Source organism: Pipistrellus hanaki, assembly GCF_964339955.1.
Source record: "Pipistrellus hanaki genome assembly, chromosome: 18".
NCBI lineage: Eukaryota > Metazoa > Chordata > Mammalia > Chiroptera > Vespertilionidae > Pipistrellus > Pipistrellus hanaki.
Genome location: NC_140520.1, coordinates 29,976,022 through 29,997,409, shown reverse-complemented (window position 1 = coordinate 29,997,409; position 21,388 = coordinate 29,976,022). Strand labels below are relative to the sequence as shown.

Below are 21,388 nucleotides of genomic sequence, written 5' to 3'. Positions count from 1 at the left end.
AAAGGCAAAATATCCAAACCTGTGAATTTAAGAGTCTTCTTTGATTTACCATTTTTTTACTTCTTTTAAAATATTTTTCCTTTTTTTCCTAGCACATACAACTCCCCGTGAAGAAATACCAGTTAAAGGCAATAAATTAGGTATTATTTTGGTTATTAATAATCCTCCATTATGAGACCTTAGAGTTCTCCTTAGAAATATTATATTTCCATTATGGTTTGAGAAGAAACAACCTGTCATGTGATAACTGACGTTTATAATTTCAATAGAGCAGATACCATGACAAATGGAAGCAGTAGTATGTGTAGACACATGGAGAAAATACAGTGTTTTCCTTATTGTTTAAAGTGTTACATGTCACCTCCCCCCCACCCCAAATTAACCTTCCCCTCGACCCCCTCCCACCCACCTTCCAAAATAATACAGCTTTTAAGAGGTCCCTCGAATCAAATTCCTAGTGGGATAAGGGTACTCTCTCAATTGCTGTGCTTATTTGTAGGTTAAATTTTCTAAAACCTAACTTGCTTTCCATGTCATGATATTATTTTGTAATGGCAATTTGTAAATAAATGTTCTATCTTCACATACCTTGTATACACAAGCCTTAACATACTATAAGTATAGGATAGAGTTTTCACAACAGGCTGGTGTATATCACACTTTATGTATGCTCACATAGTTCATACAATATATGTTAAAGGAAAGGATCTCATATGGTTGTGGCAGTTACATGAAATATAAGGATTTTTGATAATAGAATGAAGAAAAGTATGTATTACTTTTCTTTACATTAGACTGGTTTAGTAAGGCTTGTCTTTTTATAAAATGCACCTTAGGCTGTTAACCTTTCCCTCTGAGCTCTGCGGTCAAACTGTCACTGTGCCAATAAATCCAAAGGCATTTTCATTCCTTAATCACTTCACAACTTCTTATGAAGTAAAAAGAGAAGAGGTAAACATGACATTGTATGCCTTGACATATAAACATTTAATGAAAATAATGGCAGTGTGGAAGCAGAGATGCTGAACAGCATTTCTAAGATTTAAGATCTTATAGTATTGCTTATTGCTCTCCGCACTGTCAAGAATTCACATTCCAATTTTCTACACATAATTGATCGATGTGCCCTGGAGTTTCATTTGGATTCTTAGAATGTTCTTAGTAATTAAGTTGTGTCTTAACTTAGGGGTGGGGGCTTGTGAAGACTGTAATATAGGACTATATAATTAAATAATAGGAATTCATTAATGACCTATCCCACAGACTCACTTTTGGGGAACAATGTAAATGAAATTCCTAACAAAATAATAAGAATGATAGACTGAATACTGAATAAACCAATGAGCCCTGGCTGGTTTGGCTCAGCTGACAGAGCATTGGCCTGCTGACTGAAGGATCCCAGGTTCAATTCTTGATCAGGGCACATGCCCAGATTACAGGCTACACCCCCAGTGGGGGATATGAAGGGGCAGCCAATCAATGATTCTCATCATTGATGTTTCTAACTCTTTCTTTCTCTCCCTTCCTCTCTGAAATCAATAAAAAATATTTTAAGAAGGGTAATATCTTCTTAAAATGATTTTCCTCTAACCTAGTAAATTCGAATTTTTATAATACTTTCTCCTAATATTTATGGTTATTCCAATTTTTATAACCTAGAGGGGTTACTACAACACTAAGCAATGACAAGTGAGGGCCTATTAAGAGTTCCCATAAATTGGACCCTAAACTTGAGATCAGATAAGAAGGGCTCTGTGATCAAAATCAGCTGGATACATTATCTGTCACACTAAACTAGATCGATGAACATTGTCTTTGCTGTAATTTACAGATGATCTCATCAAAATTAAAATGTGTCAACTATGTGCTCAATTACCTTCAAACTGGCTTTGTTTTTTCTCAGATGGAGGGCTCGTTGCTGTGATTGTTCTGACTGTAAGTAAATGTCCCGAATTTGGTTGCCACTTAAATCAAAATGTTAATGTGAACAAGTGTGTTTTCAATGATGCTTTAGTGTCTATAGTTTTCATAGATTGAAATTGAGTAAACCAGTCTAGAAATGCCTGACCTTTCATATGATTCTACCCTGTGCTGGTATTGTATATTCTTTTGTATTCTACATGCCCCTGTAGTAACAAACCCTAAATATCCCAAATATGCTTAGAGTCATATTCTAAAATCAGAAAGGACGATTCTCTGCCTTACTGCAGACTTGTATCACTCAGGAATTGCAATTAGACAGTGAAGAGTCCAGAGAGAATATGAATGAATATGGGCTTAAATAAAGTAATATTTCTGCCCACTGGAGTGCAACCAACATGAATTTCTTCTGCTGGATTTTGAAACTTGCCATTAGTTTTTAGTTACATGTCATTTGTTTTCTGGTTTCTTGCAGTTCTTGCTGTTGCTATGATTGGCACCTGTTTGTATAAATTTCTTCACGTCAGGAAAAGACACGAATAAGACATGTTTCTTGAACCTGTTGTTGCTTCTCATTTTGATGTACTTGTACAGCTTTTGCTTGCATCTGTATTGCGTGCTGCCTTGTTTGTTTTGTTTGTTTGTTTTATTGATTTTTTTACAGAGAGAAAGAGAGAGGGATAGAGTTAGAAACATGATGAGAGAGAATCATTGATCAGCTGCCTCGTGCACACCCTCTATTGGGGATGATCCTGCAACCAAGGTACATGCCTTTGACCGGATTTAAACCTGGGACCTTTCAGTCCACAGGCCAATGCTCCATCCACTGAGCCAAACCTGTTTTGGCTGCGTGCTGCCTTGTTTTAAAAGCAGTGGTTCTCAACCTTCCTAATGCCGTGACCCATTAATACATTTCCTCATGTGATGGTGACCCCCAAGCATAAAATTATTTTTGTTGCTACTTCATAACTCTCATTTTGCTACTGGTAATGAATCGTAACGAAAATATCTGTGTTTTTCGAAGGTCTTAGGCTCTACAGCAGCGGTTCTCAACCTGTGGGTGGCCTAACACTGCCATTGCTGCGAGTGTGTCCTTGAAATATGAATAAGCACCTTCACTTTTATGAGCAAATGTTTCTCCTGTTTTAGGTGATTGGTTTGTTTTTTAAAGATTCTTCATCCTGTGTACAGGCTCCAGAAAGGAGTTAAAGTGTCACGGGGGGTAACTAATGGGCTGTGGGAGGTGCAGCAAGTGGTGCCAAAACAAGTGAAACTCACAGGAACCTTGTGGCTATATTGACCACTCACTACCTTGTTTTGCTCTGACTATAAAATAAAGCCTCACTTGCTGGCTGGATCCTTCTCTGTGGCCTCATCCAGGCACAGGAGATCCACTGAGCCCCAGCTATACTCTCTTTGTCTGTCTTCTCTTTCATCCTTTGTCACACCCTGCTCCCCTCAGGCTCACTGAGCCCTTGGCTGTGCTGGCAGGCACAAGCTTGACTATAAATAAAGCATTTGGCCAACATTTATTTAACTCTAACTTGAAGGTATTTTTTAAGTATCTATATTGATATAAACTATATAGGGAGCGATTTCAAGGTGAGGAATTTGCATTGTTAAAGGACATTCTAGGTTTAAGGAAAGCAAGCCACTCTAGTTTTCTAAAATTTACTAATGTCTGACCCAGCTAATGTTGTAACTCAGAATGAACTTTTTAACATACTTTAAGAATTTGTATACCAGTACTCAAGAGAATTATTCCTGAAAGCATGCAAATTTGCGTGAGTGGGCCCACTTTTGTTCTAAGATACATGGCTTTCTCCTTCTCCAGTCTCATCCATGAAAGTTTGAAATGAAGCTGTGGTTTTCAAAAATCATGGCACTGCTGTCCTCTTATGGAACCTTAGAACATTCAACAGTCCTTTCTGTAGCCTTTCAAATTGTCCTTATTCAGAGGTTTGTCACTGCTTTCCTTACCAGAGGTCCTAGGTGATGTCACTTTGAATGTGGTATTAACAAACTCATCTGGTTTCCTCTTTGAAATTAACATGATAATAAAAGGCTAAACTTTGTCTCTTAGGAATACCAGATTTGTTGTCTGTAAACTGTTTTCCTTCCCTCTCATTTACATACCAGAGAAAATAAAGTGAAATAAGAACAGATCACATTGAGAAAGTTACCCACCCTGATTCCTGAACCTGCATAGGGGTAGTAAACACCCATGTTAGCAGGAGGAGCCACATGTGGTTATTTTATATACCTTTAAAAAAAAATTGTATGTTGCACTAGAAAGCCTATACTGAAAATCAAAAACAAGTAACAAGCTACAGCTCTGCTCTCCTGGAATTTAGATTAGGACATGTGGATTCAACTCTGTAATCTACTCACGTTGAGCACTTTTATTTACGATATTTGGAAAAATGATTGGTCATTGAACATCTTATCGTCACCTGAAAAGGCTCCTAGGAAAATATTCCTTCAAGTTGCAAATGACATGGGTCTCAATTATGAGAGCCTCTTTGGATCCCACAGAACCTGCTTCTCACATTTTAGTGTGTAGGTGAATCAGAAGGTGGTCTTGATAAAATGCAGATTCTGATTCAGTAGGTCTGCTGTTTCTGGTAGCTTGAGTCATTGGCTCACAGATCGCAGATTACAGCCATGCTATTCCTGGGACCTGTGATGTTACCTGCATGGCAAAGGGTTTTCTCCGATGAGAACTTGGGTGGGGAGATTACCCTGGCTTGTCCAGATGGGGCCCTAAATGTAATCACAGTCTCCTTCTAAGAGGAAGGCAGAGGGAGATGTGACTACAGCACCAGGCAGTGTGACCTCTCAAGCAAAATGCTGCTGGATGGAGGATGGAGGCAGGAGCCAAAAGGCAAAGAATGCAGCTCCAGAAGCTGGAAAAGGCAAGGGAACTGCTTCTCTCCCAGCCCCCTGGTGAGGGTGGTCCAGCCCACACCTTCACTTCCACCCAGTGAACCTGATTTCTGACTTAAGACCTCCAGAACAAAAGAATAAATATATATTGTTTTGAGACACTGTGTGAATGTTTGTGTTCCTCCAAATTCCTGTGTTAAATCCTAACCTCTGCTCTAACCAATTTGGCTTCAGTGGCCTTTGACTCAACAGTCCCAGGTTCTATTCCGGTCAAGGGCTTGTACCTTGGTTGTGGACACATACCCAGTAGGGAGTGTGCAGGAGGCAGCTGATTTATGTTTCTCTCTCATTGATGTTTCTAACTCTCTATCTCTCTCCCTTCATCTTTGTAAAAAATCATATATATATATATATATATATATATATATATATATATATATATTAAAAATCCTAACCTCTAAGGTGATGGCATTAGGGGTTGGTGCCATTGAGAAGTTACTAGGTAAGAGAGCACAAGAATGGGATTAGTGTCCCTATGAAAGAATCCCAGGAAAGGCCCTCAGCCCTCTGCCATGTGAACTTACCACTAGAAGGCACTGCCCATGAACCACAAAGCTGGCTCTCACTAGATGCCCACAATGCCAGGGCCTGGATCTTGGGCTTCCCAGCCTACTGAACTGTGAGGACTGCATTTCTATTATTTACTAGCTACCCATGCTGTAGCATTGTTTCTAGAGGCCGGAAGACACTGAGCCTCCCAGCCTGCTGTGATTTGTTACCGCAGCCTCAGGAGACCAGCCCCCAATGCCGTGGGTCCTCAGAACACACAGTGAGGAGTTTGAAACAAGCAGCAGAAAGCAATGCGAGGTCCCAGCGCTGGGGGAGCTAAGGCAGAACCTGTAAGGGTGGCAGCTAAGCATCGCTCTGTGCAGGCTCCTTGGGTGGAACTGATCAGAATGTGGGGAGAAGCTGTCTCAAGAGAATAAACCCAAAATACAGCTTTTTCCCCCAAAGGAAAACATATATATTTCAGAGAGGAAGAAATCAAAACATCAATGATGAGAGGGAACCATTGATTGGCCGCCTCCTGCATTTCCCCCACTGGGGATCAACCCCTCAACTTGGGCATGTGCCCCTCACCAGAATCAAACCTGGGTCCCCTCAATCCGCAGACCCACGCTCTATCCACTGAGCCAAACCAGCTAGGACAAGGAACACTATTAAGCTCCCCAATACATGGACACAGAAGTCTTCCCCCGTCTCTCTGCCCCCCACCTCCCCTGCTCCTCCCAAACTAATGAGGCCTGGGCCAACATCTCATGTGAAGAATGACTGGGCTTGAGGCTTAACACGTTATTTCACCACAATTGTGTTCAGATTTGCGTTGCGGGCTTATTAGGAAAACCTCGGCCTTTATTGCCACAGGTGGGAACTATTGCCAGTTCAGCATGCAGGAGGCTGGTGGGAGGTGAGATGGGGACCAGGCTTTGCTCCATTCCCTCCAGGGCTAAAGCACAGCCAGGGGCGGAGGCTCCGCCCCACAGATGATCATTGGCTCCTCCCCCCTCCACTGGAAAAGCTCCGGCCACGCCCACATGCACGTGACACCTTTGGGGGATTGTTGCATCCCATAGCTGCCCTCAAAAAGGCAAGTTACTCACAGTCCCTGGGGTTTCCCTCTGAGGTGGGGAAATGAAGATGTCTTCTCAACCACGCAGGGCATCTTCCCGCCGAATGGAGAGTCCCTCTTCGCGGGGCTTCCTTGGGGTGCTTTTGCTGGCCCTAGAGCTCCTGCTACCCACATGCTCAGGTAGGGGAAGGGCAAGGGTGTCAGCCCTGGAGGCGAATTAAAAAGAGGGGTTGGGTAACTGGTATATAACAGAAGTGCCTCTGGTTGCCATGGTACCACTATTCTTTTCTAAATACTGAGTTCCAGAAAAACGAAGTATAAAAATATTCAGTTGGAGCTACCTGGCCAGTAAACATTCAAGTTCAACAGAAAAACAAAAACAACCTTGAGGAAAATGAAAAGAAAACCAAAACCTTGCAAAAGGTAAGGGATAGAACGAAAGCAGTCATAAGACGGAAGTTTATTAGCTATAGCGGCTTTCATCAGGAAAATAGCAAAAACTATGATTACACACGTGTGGGATATAAAACAAAAAACAACAAATGAAAAAAAAAGGAACCAACACAACTCACAGTTACAGAGAACAAGATGGTGGTTGTGCGAAGGGAAGTGGTGAGGAGGTTGAAGGGAGGTGAGGGGGTGAAGGGAGGTGAGGGAAAGAGACTAAACTTCACAGGTAGTCTCCAGATCGCCTGTTACAACTTTGTACACCTGAAATTTATATAATGTTATTAACCAACATTGCCTCTTTGGATTTAAAAACAGTCACATAATGTTTGTGATTTGATAGAAGTACAAATATATACTTTTAAAGTTTCACATCAGTCTGCCATAACACCAATTCAGGGCATAAGAGGTTCCTTGGGGATCAGCATAGATCTAGCTCCTTTCTTATTTCCTAAATCTTACAGAAGAGACCTCTGTATGGTTTTAGTCCTTCAGGACTTTACTTGATGTGTCTTCATCACATTACCTTACATATTAATTCCATCAGCTTTGTTAGTTTGTCAAGCCCACTGACAATGTAAAAGAAGAGGAATGGCCAAAGTGAAAAAGGTACTATTCTATGAAGAAAAAAAAACTACCAATATCCATAAAAAAAAAAAAAAAATTCTAATTGCATAGCAATATTGTAACACAGTTTAAACAGCTTCCTCAGAGAACTTCTGAGGCCAAGCATGATCCATTGATTAACAAAGGTAGAATATATTAAACTTTAAATAACGTGAAAGTTACATTTTGACATTTCATTGACTTTCATTTACTAAGTTCACTGATGTCAAATATATCACACACAGTCATCTATTTTAAAATATTTAGTCCATATTTATTTTGATCTCTAAAACCCGCAATCCTTATTTGATAAGTCAGCACATACCATAGCATTTCTTGAGCACACACTGGGCACAGGGTGTAGTAGGAACAGAAGACATATGATCCCTGACCTCTAGGAACTTTGCCTCCTGGGAGGAGACTGAGCCCGAAGTAACAAGTTATCATCAGTTTGTGTTTAAAACCATGGGGGAGTACTCTGAACCAGGGCTATATACTATAGGAGCCTTCTTAGGGAGGGAGTTGAGTGTGAAATAAACTTACCAAAAAAATGGGAAGGACATATCTCTATAAATATATTTAAAACCTAAACTATTGCTGCTATGTCTTCAATTTACTGTTGAAAAAATATTCAGATTATTTCCAAAGAAACCAAACGTTAATAGGATGTGGTTAAAAGCAAGCATAGCTCATCATCTGGTAAAAGCCAGGCACAATCAGTTAAAATCTCAGCAAGGGCCTTCCATGTATTTTCTACAACCTGCCTGCTGTCAGGCCATACTCCATGGCTGGTGGAAAAGAAAATACTTTAGTTTCATGTTCTTATTCTCTCATGCCCAGGTGCCTGTGATGAGTCACCAAGATACCAATCGATGAAAATAAAAGGTGTTCCTAAACCCCCTTATAGAGCTGGGCACAAAATAGAATATGAGTGTCGCCCAGGATACAAGCGTATTGTTCCTGCTCTTCCTGTCCAAGCTGAGTGTCAGGCTGATGGCACATGGGCACCTGCTCTCCAGGAGGCTTGCACAAGTAAGTACACCACATTTTCATCTTTATAGCTCTGAAGATTTTCACACTTTGTAGACTGCATATTCCATTATTACCACGATGGCTTCCTCATGTGGATGTACATTTTAGGTAACAATGCACTTTTTTCAGGCTTTGAAAATCTCCAGGGAACTTTCAACTTGGCCATCAATGCTCTGGGTCCATGTGAATCTTAAGTTTGGCCATTTGTGGCAACAAGGATGGAACTCGAGAATATTAAGCTAAGAAAATAAGTCAGAAAAACTAAGTACCTATGATTTCACTGATATGTGAGATATAAAACTGAATTCTTGTAGACACAGACCATAGTTTGGTGGTTATCAGAGGGAAGAATTGGAGGGTCTGGGGGAGGAAGGGTAAAGTGACCACATATATGTAATGGGAGATGGTTTGACTTTGTGTGCTGGGCACACGGTGTGATACACAGATCATCCTATATAATAAAAGGCTAATATGCAAATTGTCCCTCCTGGTGGGAATTCGACTGACCAGGTGTTATATGTGTGCTGACCACAAGGGAGAGGTGTGGAACATGGCGGGTGTTGGCAACAGGGCAGCCAGACGGGGGGAAAGAGGCCCCCCTCTGTCTTAACGTCCCTCCACCCCCTGCCATCAACCACCACACCCTGCCAGCTGTGAGGGACCCTACCTATGCACGGTTTTCATGCACTGGACCTCTAGTGTAACATTAACCTGAATATTTGACACCTACAAGAGCTTATAAATCAATGTCAACCCAAAAATAAAATAAAATATACTAAAGATAAATAAGAAAAAATATTTCCATTGATCTAATAGCACAGTGTAAATTTTTTATTTCGATTCAAATCTGTTTTGGCATTGGTATAAAACAACAAATTTGAAAATTTTCCTTTTAGGAAAGACATGTCAGCAGATAGGAGAACCTGCAAATGGTGAAGTAATCTACGCAAATGGAACTATGGAGTTTGGCTCACAAGCTCACTTCACATGTCATGATGGGTAAGTAAGCTGCTCCTTGGAAGAAGAAGGTCAACATTGCTGGTCCCATTTTTGGTCTGGTTCTCTTCTTCTCAAGCATTTCCATTCTGTTGATTTCATCTTGCTGTATGTGGAACAAGCTGTACTTACAGCCAACCAACCCTTGGGCTTTTGATGGAGACTGAAAACATGTGCAGTGAATAGAAAGAAATGTACCTTGAAAGAAAGCAAAATTGTATCGTATGATAGCCGTAAGCCTATCATAGTCATTAAAACTGTAGTAATCCTGGTGACATGGTTCTTCATTAAACTATAGGGTAGGCTGCAGGGTAGAAAGAGAGACAGGGAGTTCATCAGTTAGCAGGAGAAATGGCAGGAACTAATAAAATGAGTGTTGAAACTTTGAATGAACTTCCTGAGCTACTTCAGAATCATGTGAATAGAAGAGCTCTTATGGCTCCTATTCAGCAAGGGCTAGCTGTCCACCAGATTTCACTGCATCCCACTTACACAGCAACCATTCCGATTGTTGCCAATAAACCATTCAAAAGCAGCAAACACTTCTTCCTACCATCTATGCACCTATCCCAGGACTAGCCCTACTTACCCTACTTCTGCCCCTTTATCTATAGCCCATGTAACTTCCTTCAGAATAACTTACATCTTCCTCCTCAAAGCTGTAAGAGAACCCATTAAACAAGGAGGGCAGAAATGTTTGCCTTCATCTGTCCCTGCTGCTGCTGGTGGTTCAGACTGCATGCCCCAGAACCTGGTCCTTTTTTCTGGGGAGCACATGGCTAGTCAGGAAACCTGCTCCTTCAGGAAAACATTAGTCTGTCAAGGTTTTGTTTCACAACTTTATCCCGTTGTGGTCAGAGAAGATACATCCTTTCCAATAAAAGAGCAATATGTAGGTTGAGCACCACTCTAACACACAAGACAGCTGACCCCTTGTGGTCAAAGATCCTGCCCCTATGTGGACACAAGATGGCCACCACAAGATGGCCAGCAGGGAAGGGCATTTGGGAAGCACCAGGCCTGCAAGGGAGGGCAGTTCAGAGGGACCAGACCTGCAAGGGAGGGCAGTTGGGGATGATCAACCCCGCAGGGGAGGGCAGATAGGGGTGATGAGGCCAGCAGAGGGGGGAAGATGGGGGCAAACAGTTTGGCAGGGGAGCAGTTAGACATCAATCAGGCTAGCATGGGAGTGGTTAGGGGATGATCAGGCTGGCAGGCAGAATTTGTTAGGGGCAATCAGGAAGGGGGACAGGTGAGCAGTTGGGAGGGATTTCCCACTGCCTGGCCTAAATAGGCAGTCGGATATCCCTCGAGGCGTCCCAGGTTGGAGAGGGGGCAGGCTGGGCTGAGGGACACAACCACATCCTCTGCCCCACCCTCCTGCATGAATTTCGTACACTGGGCCTCTAGTTGTATGATATCTGTCTTTTTAAAACCTGTTGATTAGTTCATATTAACTTGTGGCTTAAAGTATGGTCTATCCATGAAGGTGTCCCATGTGCACTTAGGAGTATGTGTATTTTGTTCTTTCTGTGAGATCTAGTTGATCCTGTTTTGAAAGTCCTCTATTTTCAGCCTTACTTATTGTCAATGTAGAAGCTGTGAGTAGGACATTGAAGTCTGCAAGCGTTACTGAAGAAATGCCTGTTGCATAGAAATGTTTATTTCTTGCTACAGCGGTCAGGCATGACAGGTTTATTTAGACACTGCTCTAAGCTAATGTGTGTTCTTATGAAGAATCTCTCCATTTCCTTACATTGCAGATTTAGTTAACACATTCAATCCCTGTCACTTCAGAAACTTCTCCCTGCAATTACGGTAGTACAGAAAACAACCATAGAAAAGCTTCTTCGATATTATGTGTTCTTGTTAACTGATAAAGAAACAATAATCATTTCTTTCCTCACATAGTTATTATTTACTCGGACCAAAAATTCTATACTGTGAACTCTCTGGAAATACCGTGGATTGGAGTGATAATCTACCAACTTGTGAAAGTAAGTACATTCTCTCTTTAGAATTGACAGCAGCTCTCAAACTTTATGGCCTGAGGACTCCTGTATGCTTTATATTTAAGACCTCACAAGGATTTTATGCATGTAGGTTAGTGCTATTGATATTCCTTATATTGAGATTAAAGTAGAGAAGTTTTTTAAATAGTTACTTGTTATTTCATGTTTAAGAACAATAAGCTCAATACATGTTAACAAATGCAACATTTTTTTGTAAGATCAAACATTTCCAAAACAAAGGGAAGAGTGTCATTGCTTTACATTTTTTCCAATCTCTTCAGTATCTGCCTTATAGGAAGCCCTCCAGATTCTTCCTGTGGCATTATGAGTCTGAAGGCATTGGAAATTTTCACTGGACACTCTAAGGATGACATGAGAAAAGACAAAATCGTGGTATACCTGAGAACCACTGATTCAGAAAAGGATGTAGCATTTCTCAACTAGCACTGAGTTTTCCTAAATCATATTTTCTCATTAAATTGCCATAATTAGAAAAAGCAGCATGGCCTTATAGATACACACAAGTCTTTCATACAGTTATCTTCTATGGGGACTTTAAAAAAATGGGTTTTCTCCTAAAATTTTATTTCTCTATTGATGGATTGAATTGGGATAATAACATTTTTTAATGGAAACATGTCTCCAATAGATATTGAATTTGCTATTAGATTTGAAATCATATGTTAATGAACTTCTTGAGGGCATAATGCTATCCTAATCTTTTCTATTTATTTTGCCTTTCTGTTCTCTCTTTTTTTTTTTTTCTTTTTAAGGGATTTTGTGTAAACCACCTGCAAAAATACCAAATGGAGATTTCACTGGTAGCCACAAGGTTGCATTTGAATACCATGAAATAGTAATTTACAGTTGTAGTCCTTCCGGTGGACCAGATGAGTATTCGCTTGTTGGAGAGAGACAGCTTACCTGTGTTGGACGTGACAAATGGAGTGGTGAGCCTCCTGAGTGTAAAGGTAATAACACTTCCATTGCTCTCCCTCTCCACTATAAATATTGGGGAAACTTTTAAATACTTTGGCCAACAAGTCAAAACAAAACAAAACCCCCAGCCATATGTGCTTGTTCCCACTGTTAAATTTGTTTCTAATCTAATTTTATGTGCCAAATAGAATAATAAAAAAACAACTCTACTAGTCTAGTTTCCCACTCTTCTCCCTCATGTCATTGGCATTCCTGTTTGTACATTGTTAATAGCTATGTATATGCGTGAGTTACATTTTTTGGCTTGAAAGCATCAGAAAACACTAGTTTTAAGAAAGTTTTATCCAATAATACAACAAGTATGGCAGTTCACTCAATTAAATGGTAGAATAAATTATAAAAGACTAACCCTGTAACCAGTAATATTGATAAAGTCCAGGCAAAACATGCAGGCATATCTTTTTAAATTGTGCTTTGCTTTATTCCACTTCACACACACACACACACACACACACACATATATATTACTTACAAATTGAATACCGTTACCAGCAAAAAAAACCATAACCTGCTTTACTTCCATGCTCACCTACTGCTATAGTCTGAAACAAACCTGAACTATCTCAGAGGTTTACCTCTACTTAAAAAACAAGATCTAAGGCATTAGAGCATGACATAAAGCAGGACAGACTCTGAGGTATTTGACACTTGATCAAAATTAACCACTGAAAAACTGTAATATGTCTTCTTTTTACACACAGTTTTTTAGTACCATATACTAGGCAATATGTTTCAAAAGTTTTTTTAATTTCAAAAATTGAAATTATTTACAGTACAGTATCTTTACAATGGGATGAATATAGAAATAGAAGTAAAGATAACTGTAAAATCCCTAAATATTTAAAAATTATGAAGATATTTCTAACTAATCATGGATAAAACAAGGAGTCACAAGGGAAATTAGAATGTGTTTTGAATTTAATGAAAATACAATATATTGAAATATCAAAATTTGTGAAATACAGCTAAAGCATTGCTTAGAAGAATATTCATAGCAAATACATATATTGGAACAAGAGAAAAGTTTCAGCTCAAGAATCTAAGCTTTCACTTTAAGGAATTAAAAAGGAAGAGCAAGTTGGATACAGAACAAGAAAACAGAAAGAAATAATAAAGATAGAAATCAATAAAATTGAAAAAATATAGAATTATTGAAACCAGAATTATTGAAACCAGATCCTTCTTGGGGAGGATCCATAAAATGAATAAAGCTATAGCAAATCTGTCAAAAAAAAAAAACACCAAACTGGAAGACACAAATGACCAACATCAAGAATGAAAAAAGTGTGTGGCTGCTTTGGTTTGGTGGTTAGAGCATCAACCCAAGTGCTGAGGGGTCTCTGGTTCAATTCCTGATCCAAGGCATGTACTTTGCTTGCAGACTTGATCTCCTACCTGCTGAAGGCAACCAAAAGATGCATCATTGACCCATCGATGTTTCTCTAACTCTCTCTTCCCCCTACTCCTTCCCTTTCACTCTCTCTAAATAGCAAGTAAAAAAATATCCTCTGGTGAAGATTTTAAAAAAATAAGTTTTTTAAGAGAACATCACTAAAGAGCCTGCATACATTTAAGTGACAATAAGCAAATAACATGTACAACTTTATGCCAAGAAATACGACACTTAAATCCCACAAAGAGAAGTGCAGGCCCCAGCCATCACTAGGGATTGTAGCGACATTTCAGTATGAACAATAGCAGCTCTACACAAACTCTCCAAGAAAATACAACAGCAGGGACTACTTCTCACCTCATCCATGATACCAAAACCAGACACACATAGAAATAGGCATACAAATTGTAGGAAAATGAAAAACAATATCCACTGACACTCAGAACCTGAGCGGGCTGATACCAAACCGAGTGCCCTGATATTTGGGAGTTCAGAGGATTTATACCCCTAGGCTGGAATGCCCCTAGCAAGGAGCAAGTCACCTCCTTCCTCAAGACTCAAGAAAAAGAATCTTCAAACTGTAAGGCTTCTTCCCGCAGGTGTATGCCACCGCTTACACCACATCCTTGAGCGGCTCTACATGTTCTCTCCTCACAGAAGGGCCTGATGCCTCCAGTGTCTATTTTTGGTTTGTCACCTCTCACTGTATCCCCTCCACCCTTAACTGCCTTCCTGGCTCATGTGTTTCTAGCTGCCTACTATAAGAAAATGACTAAAATATTTGCAAGTAAAATCCTGTCATATTATAAAAATAAGAACACTATATCATAATCAAATAGGATTTATTCCATGCGGGCAAAGTTGTTTCAAATTGAAAAAATTAATCAGTGTAATTTACCACATGGAGAGACAATAAAGAAGGAAAAACACATGGCCATCTTAATAGATGCCAAAAAAGGCATTTGACAGAACACTGAGTCAACTAGGAATAGAAGGAACCTCACTCAACCTGATAAAAGGGACCTACAAGAATCACACAGCTAACATTCCACTTTATTTCTCACTGAGATAGAAATGAGATAGGGATGTATATTGCCGAAACTGGTTTGGCTCAATGGATGGAGCTTTAGCCTGTGGACTGAAAGATTATGGGTTTTATTCTGGTCAAAGGCATGTATCTTCATTGCTGGCAGGTCTCCAGTAGGGGGTGTGCAAGAGGCAGCTGATGGATGAAACTATGAAGTTTTAACTTGATCACAGCCTGTGAGATTACAATGTAAAATGTGGGGTTTGATCTCTGAGTTTCAGTCCAAAATATTTGGAAAATACGATCTCAAGTTCACTGGCCTTTCTATTTCTTGCACATTCCAGTTCCTCCATGTTGTTGATACATGATAACTTTTTCTCTGCATAAGTTTGCATGCCTATGTTCTTTTCAACTTTTTACCTTTGAGCTCAAGCATTACCTTCATACAAGAGCCTTTCCTGCCTTCCTAGATCAGGATACTAAGTCAGTGTCAGCCTGAAATTTTGGGGGTAAAAATTGATCTTTTTTTTAAAGAGCATCAAAACTTGCTTTTGAATTTACCTGAAAATTGTATGTGGTAATCAGACCTTTTCAAAACTTGTCAGTAATGGAAAAACATATAGGAACACAATCATCTATAATGACAGTCTGTTCTAGGTAAGAAAGGGCTGTTAGATGTCTCTGTATCTGTTTACCTGGAATTAAAATGCACAAATAGGCCTTGCTGTGTGGCTCAGTGGCTGAGCGTTGACTTATGAATCAGGAGGTCATGGTTCCATTCATGGGTACATGGCTGGGTTTTGAGCTTGATCCCCAGTAGGGGGTGTGCAAGAGTCCGCTAATCAATGTTTCACCCTCAGGAATGTTTCTATGTCTCTCTCCCGTGTTCTCTTTGTAAAAAAAATAAATTTAAACATTTATTTAATACACAAATAAAGTACTTTTAAATTAGCATTGTGCCTTCCATTGCTTGCCTGTTTGTTCCCAGGGGAAGTTAGTAATTTGCACTAGTTTTTCTTTCCGCTGTTGAAACACTTCCCATTAATTCTGAACTTCCTTCACTTACCAGTGGTCAAATGTAACTTTCCAGTAGTCCAGAATGGAAGAGTGGTGTCCGGATTTGGAAGAAAATTTCTATACAAAGCAGAGGTTAAATTCGAATGCAATGCGGGATTTCAGCTAGAAGGCAGCGACACTATTGTCTGTGGAGCTGACAACACTTGGAAGCCAGAGATCCCAAAATGTATTGTTCAAGGTACAAAGGGGGTCTTTTTGTCTTTTTGTTTAGATTTTATTCCTTTGCCATTCAATAGCAATGATATGGAATTATTGAAAAGAAACAGTTTTTTGAATTAACTCTGTCTAACATTCATTTTCATGAAAGAAGTATGACAACAAATGTATGTTATCATAGAGTCTTAATTTCGAAGTGATTCATCTCATTGTTGTTATTTTTTCTGTAGGGGCAACTACCAAAGCTTCCACCACAACTACCAGTACCTCAGGTTTAAGAACTTTCTGCTTATATTATTTAATACCTGGCATTTATTTATTTTTTTTTGGCAATCCTTTAACTAAAAAGCATCTACAGGCATAATTCATATGAATTTCAAAATGTAATAATTTCAAACTGATTCATCTCTTTGTTGTTATTTTTTTTTTGTAGGGACAACTACCAAAGCTTCCAGCACAAGATCCAGTTCCTCAGGTTTAAGAACTTTCTGCTTATATTATTTAATACCTGGCAATTTTTTTTGGGGGGGGGGGCAATCCTTTTCTGGTGATTTATACTCATTCATCATTTTTAGTAATGAAAGGAGGAAAAACATATTCACAGCCATTCTAGGTGCTATACTTCATGATCCTCCCACTATCTGCTACAGTCTGCAACATCACAACCAGCTTGGACATGTTATGTAAACCTTGAAAGTGTTACTTACATTTTAGATAATTGAATGTGCTCCTCACTGGTCGATGGTAGAGTTAAAATGGAACATATTTTAAGCAGCTAGCACAAGGCCTGGCATATAGGAAGCTCTTAAAGGAAACGTATTTCTGACTTACAGCATCATTCCAATTAATGTTAGTGAAAAGGAAGGTCCGAGGCTTTTGTTCTTAATACGTATGTTTCCTGTGTCATCAACTTAGCCATTTTATTATTCTTAAAACGACCTGTTGGCACCTTCACAAGGTGTCTTTGTGACCGAGGATGATGATGTATTTCCCAGACTGCTCCCGGTTTCATTCCTTTGATGAACTGGGAAACTTCTGCTGTCTCTAGAACAACCACCCTACCTCTTACTGCCTCCTAGAATTATTCTTTTTCTCTTTGCTGGGCAATTTTATTTGGCAATAGAGGCAAATTGCCTAGCAATGGAAAGGCAGAAGAAGTCCTTAAGTAATGAAGTGAAATGGGGGACTTCTTGTATAGACTGCTGGCTCTCCTGAACACTTAGGAGATGATTTTGCTATGAGGGAACAAATTGTCTTCCTGATGTCAGTGCTGCTGTCTCTGGCTTCTCTTCATTTTCAGCAGAAACGTGAGACAAGTGAAACTTGGTAGTCACCACTTATCCACGGCTTCACTTTCTGTGGTTTCAGGTACCCACAACCGTGGCCTGAAAAGATTAAGTGGGAAATCCAGGAAAAAGTAATTCATAACTTTTATATTAGGTGCCATCCTGAATAGCATGGCGAAATATCACACTGTCCCAATATTTCTCACCCCGGCCAAGAAAATCATCCCTTGGTTCAGTGTCTTCACCTCACTTTTTCTCATCACGTAGGCACTGCATCATCTCACATCATCACTAGAAGAAGGGATAATGCAGAGCAATAACATATTTTCAGAGAAAGAGGACACATTCCCGTTTTTATTATAGGATATTGTTATGCTTATTCCATGTTATTAGGAGTTGTTGTTAGTCTCTTACCTTGCCTAATTTATAAATTAAACTTTATGATAGATATACATGTAACATATATAGGGGTCAGTAGTACCCAGGTTTCCAGGCATCAGTGGGAGTCTTGTAATGTACCCCATGTAAACAAATGCAGAAGACTGTACTGGGAGGAGCTTTAGCCTGGGAAGTCCTCACACGATGTCCTAATGTGGCTCGACTTATTCCAATAACATCATTTCTGTGGGCTTAGTTTCCTATTAAACATGAGGGTGTTGAACTGGAGAAAATTTCAATTACTGGCTTCTAATGTGTTTGTATATTTCCTGTTGTCCTAATCTTCTCAAAAGATTGTGGGGAATTATGAATGTTAACAATTAGAAGGTCTTTTTAGAATCCTTCTGTACCTGGAAACTGGTAGTTTCCTTGAGAAACTTACTTGATGATTTTGAGGGGGAAAAGATCATTTTTTGGTGGACTGATACATTAAGGTTGCATGTGAATTTTATACTCAACAGCCTATCCCTGTTTGCTCACATGGTCCTAGTCAGGATATGCACTGTGGGATACTGTGTTTGTTGATATGCTCTTTTAAAAGACTTGGCCATAAGTATTTCAGAAAGGATTTATAAAACAGTAATACGGTTTAGTGTTTCAAAGAAGTGAAGATTGTGAAAAAATGGTTATAAGGAACATAAACTACAGGGATCTTTTCTTAAAAATAAAAATTCCTCACGGGACTACCATTTTATATAATTGGAGAAAACTATATAAAAAGGATCAATAGCAACATATAATAATGATAAGGTAGATTGAGGATAATTGTTCTAAAATGAAAAAATACTAAGCAAAAGGATAAGAATTCTATGGTCTGATTCTAATTGATGGTAATTTTTTAAAGATACATATGTTTATTTTGAATATATTATTTTTGTGATTTTTATTAGTTAATTTCTAGGATGTTTATTCTAAAATACAAAGCTATAGTGAGTATTCTTATGCAAAATTCATATGTACTTAAATCTATATGTATTTCAGTAACTTTACAGAATTAAAATTGTAAAGATAGGAAAGGATGTGTATTTTTCATTTAGAGAAATAATCTCTTTTAAAAAATCAAAAGTCAAATTAAATCCCTGATGTTGTATAAATAAAGCTGGAGAATATAATCAAATTTATTTCTTTAGGTCACAAGCCAACCAGAACTGTTCCAACCAAAACTACTAAAACAACTAAACGTCGACCAGGTTCAGTAACTCTTCTTTCTTCTTACATTGTTAAGAACTTAATAAGGTGAAGAGTAAAAAATGATGTTATGTCTGAATTTGCATTTCTTTGATCCTATATAATAAAAGCCTAATATGCTAAGTGTCTGGTTGTCCAGTCATCTGTTCACCCAATCAGAGCATAATATGCTAATGATATGCTAAGGTTGCTCAACTGCTCGCTATGACATGCACTGACCACCAGAAGGCAGACCTTTGACTGGTAGGTTAGCCTAGTGCTGGAGTCTGGCCTATCAGGACTGAGCAAGATGGGCCAGACATCCATGGTCCCTACCACATCCCTCTCCTGCCCCAATTATGCACTACTGGGGTCCCTTGTTCCTGGCCCCTGCCCTCTCGCAATTGGGGCTGAGGGACGCCTCCTGCCCCAATGTACAAATTTCATACTCCGGGCCTCTAGTTATAAAATAACCTGAACTGTATTTGGCCCACATTAACTTAATCATGTTCTTTGCTCATTTTTCTATTAGGTTTCTAAAATTTCTTTGTTGATTTGTCAGAACTCATTGCAAATTAACACCCTTTTAACATGAAGTGACCATTTTCTAGTTTTTTCCCCCTTTGTCTTATTTTTACTAATCAGTTTTCTTTTAAGATTTTATACGGTTAGATATAGATTACCTTTTATAACTTTTAATTATATAAGTAGTATATAAATATAAATTTGTAAAATTTAACATATTACAAAAAAGTATACAGAGTAAAAGATTAGTCTCCTGTTTCTTTACTTCACTTCCTGAATTGATCACTTAATTGTTTAATAGTCTTCTTTTAAATCCGTTTATGTACATTGCTATCCTTATTTGCAAAGATATACTTACTTTAGTGTGTTTTTGTTGTTAAACAGAATGGGAATCATGCTATTCATTTTTTTTAAAAGAAACTCTCACATTATAATTTACTGTCATTTGGGGTTGTATTTGGATGCATTCCCATGCTTTTAATGATGAGTTTAATATATACCATATTTATTTAACTATTATCTTATCAGTAGTCATTTATATGTGCAGAAGTTTTATATTGTATTATTAGGTAGTTGGATGTATTAATGTTTTCCGCCATTAGGTAATTCATAAATGGGCTTATTATGTTGCAGTTTCTCTGAATTACAGAATAACCTCTAAATTATTTATTAAGCTCCCCTGTATCTTTTAATTGTAAGTAGAATCACATTGAATCCTTAGGCTAATACTGACAACAAACTAATGACAAATTTGCATTCTCTACCAGAGAATATTGATACAGGAAATGTTACTGGAGAAGAAGAAGAATGCTGATGACTGAATATAAGTTTATAACATTTTATGACACTACTTTAAATGAAAAATATTAATATAATTTATATAAGGAAATTAAAATGATAAGAGATTCTGAACAAAGGCAAAAAATCCAAACCTATGAATTTAGGAGTCTTCTTTGAGTTACTTTTTTTTTTCCTTCTTTTAAAATATTTTTCCTTTTTTTTCCTAGTGCAAACCACTCCCGATGATGACATACCAGCTAAAGTCAATAATTTAGGTATTATTTTGGTTATTAATAATCCTCCATTATGAGACCTTAGAGTTCTCCTTAGAAATATTATATTTCCATTATGGTTTGAGAAGAAACAACCTGTCATGTGATAACTGACGTTTGTAATTTCAATAGAGCAGATACCATGACAAATGGAAGCAGTAGTATGTGTAGACACATGGAGATAATACAGTGTTTTCCTTATTGTTTAAGGTGTTACATGTCACCTCCCCCCCGCCCCAAATTAACCTTCCCCTCGACCCCCTCCCACCCACCTTCCAAAATAATACAGCTTTTAAGAGGTCCCTCGAATCAAATTCCTAGTGGGATAAGGGTACTCTCTCAATTGCTGTGCTTATTTGTAGGTTAAATTTTCTAAAACCTAACTTGCTTTCCATGTCATGGTGTTATTTTGTAATGGCAATTTGTAAATAAATGTTCTATCTTTACATATCTTGTATACACAAGCCTTAACGTACTATAAGTATAGGATAGATTTTTCACAACAGGCTGGTGTATATCACACTATATGTATGCTCACAGAGTTCACACAATATATGTTAAAGGAAAGGATCTCGTATGGTTGTGGCAGTTACATGAAATATAAGGATTTTTGATAATAGAATGAAGAAAAGTATGTATTACTTTTCTTTACATTACACTGGTTTAGTAAGGTTAGTCTTTTTATAAAATGCACCTTAGGCTGTTAAACTTTCCCTCTGAGCTCTGCGGTCAAACTGTC

The 21,388-nt window shown here is 38.6% G+C and overlaps 1 protein-coding gene across 1 annotated transcript in view; it reads left to right on the top strand.

Annotated features, from left to right (window-relative positions):
- Positions 1 to 21,388, top strand: part of LOC311613058 (complement receptor type 1-like) — a gene marked incomplete at both ends in the record, with an annotated part of 86,288 nt that overhangs the window by 27,874 nt on the left and 37,026 nt on the right. Inside the window, 5 exons of the mRNA XM_084866531.1 lie at positions 8,330 to 8,521; positions 9,418 to 9,520; positions 11,429 to 11,514; positions 12,303 to 12,500; positions 16,018 to 16,203. Of these exons, the coding sequence (XP_084722657.1) occupies positions 8,330 to 8,521; positions 9,418 to 9,520; positions 11,429 to 11,514; positions 12,303 to 12,500; positions 16,018 to 16,203 (765 nt within the window). The remainder of the gene's footprint in view (positions 1 to 8,329; positions 8,522 to 9,417; positions 9,521 to 11,428; positions 11,515 to 12,302; positions 12,501 to 16,017; positions 16,204 to 21,388) is intronic.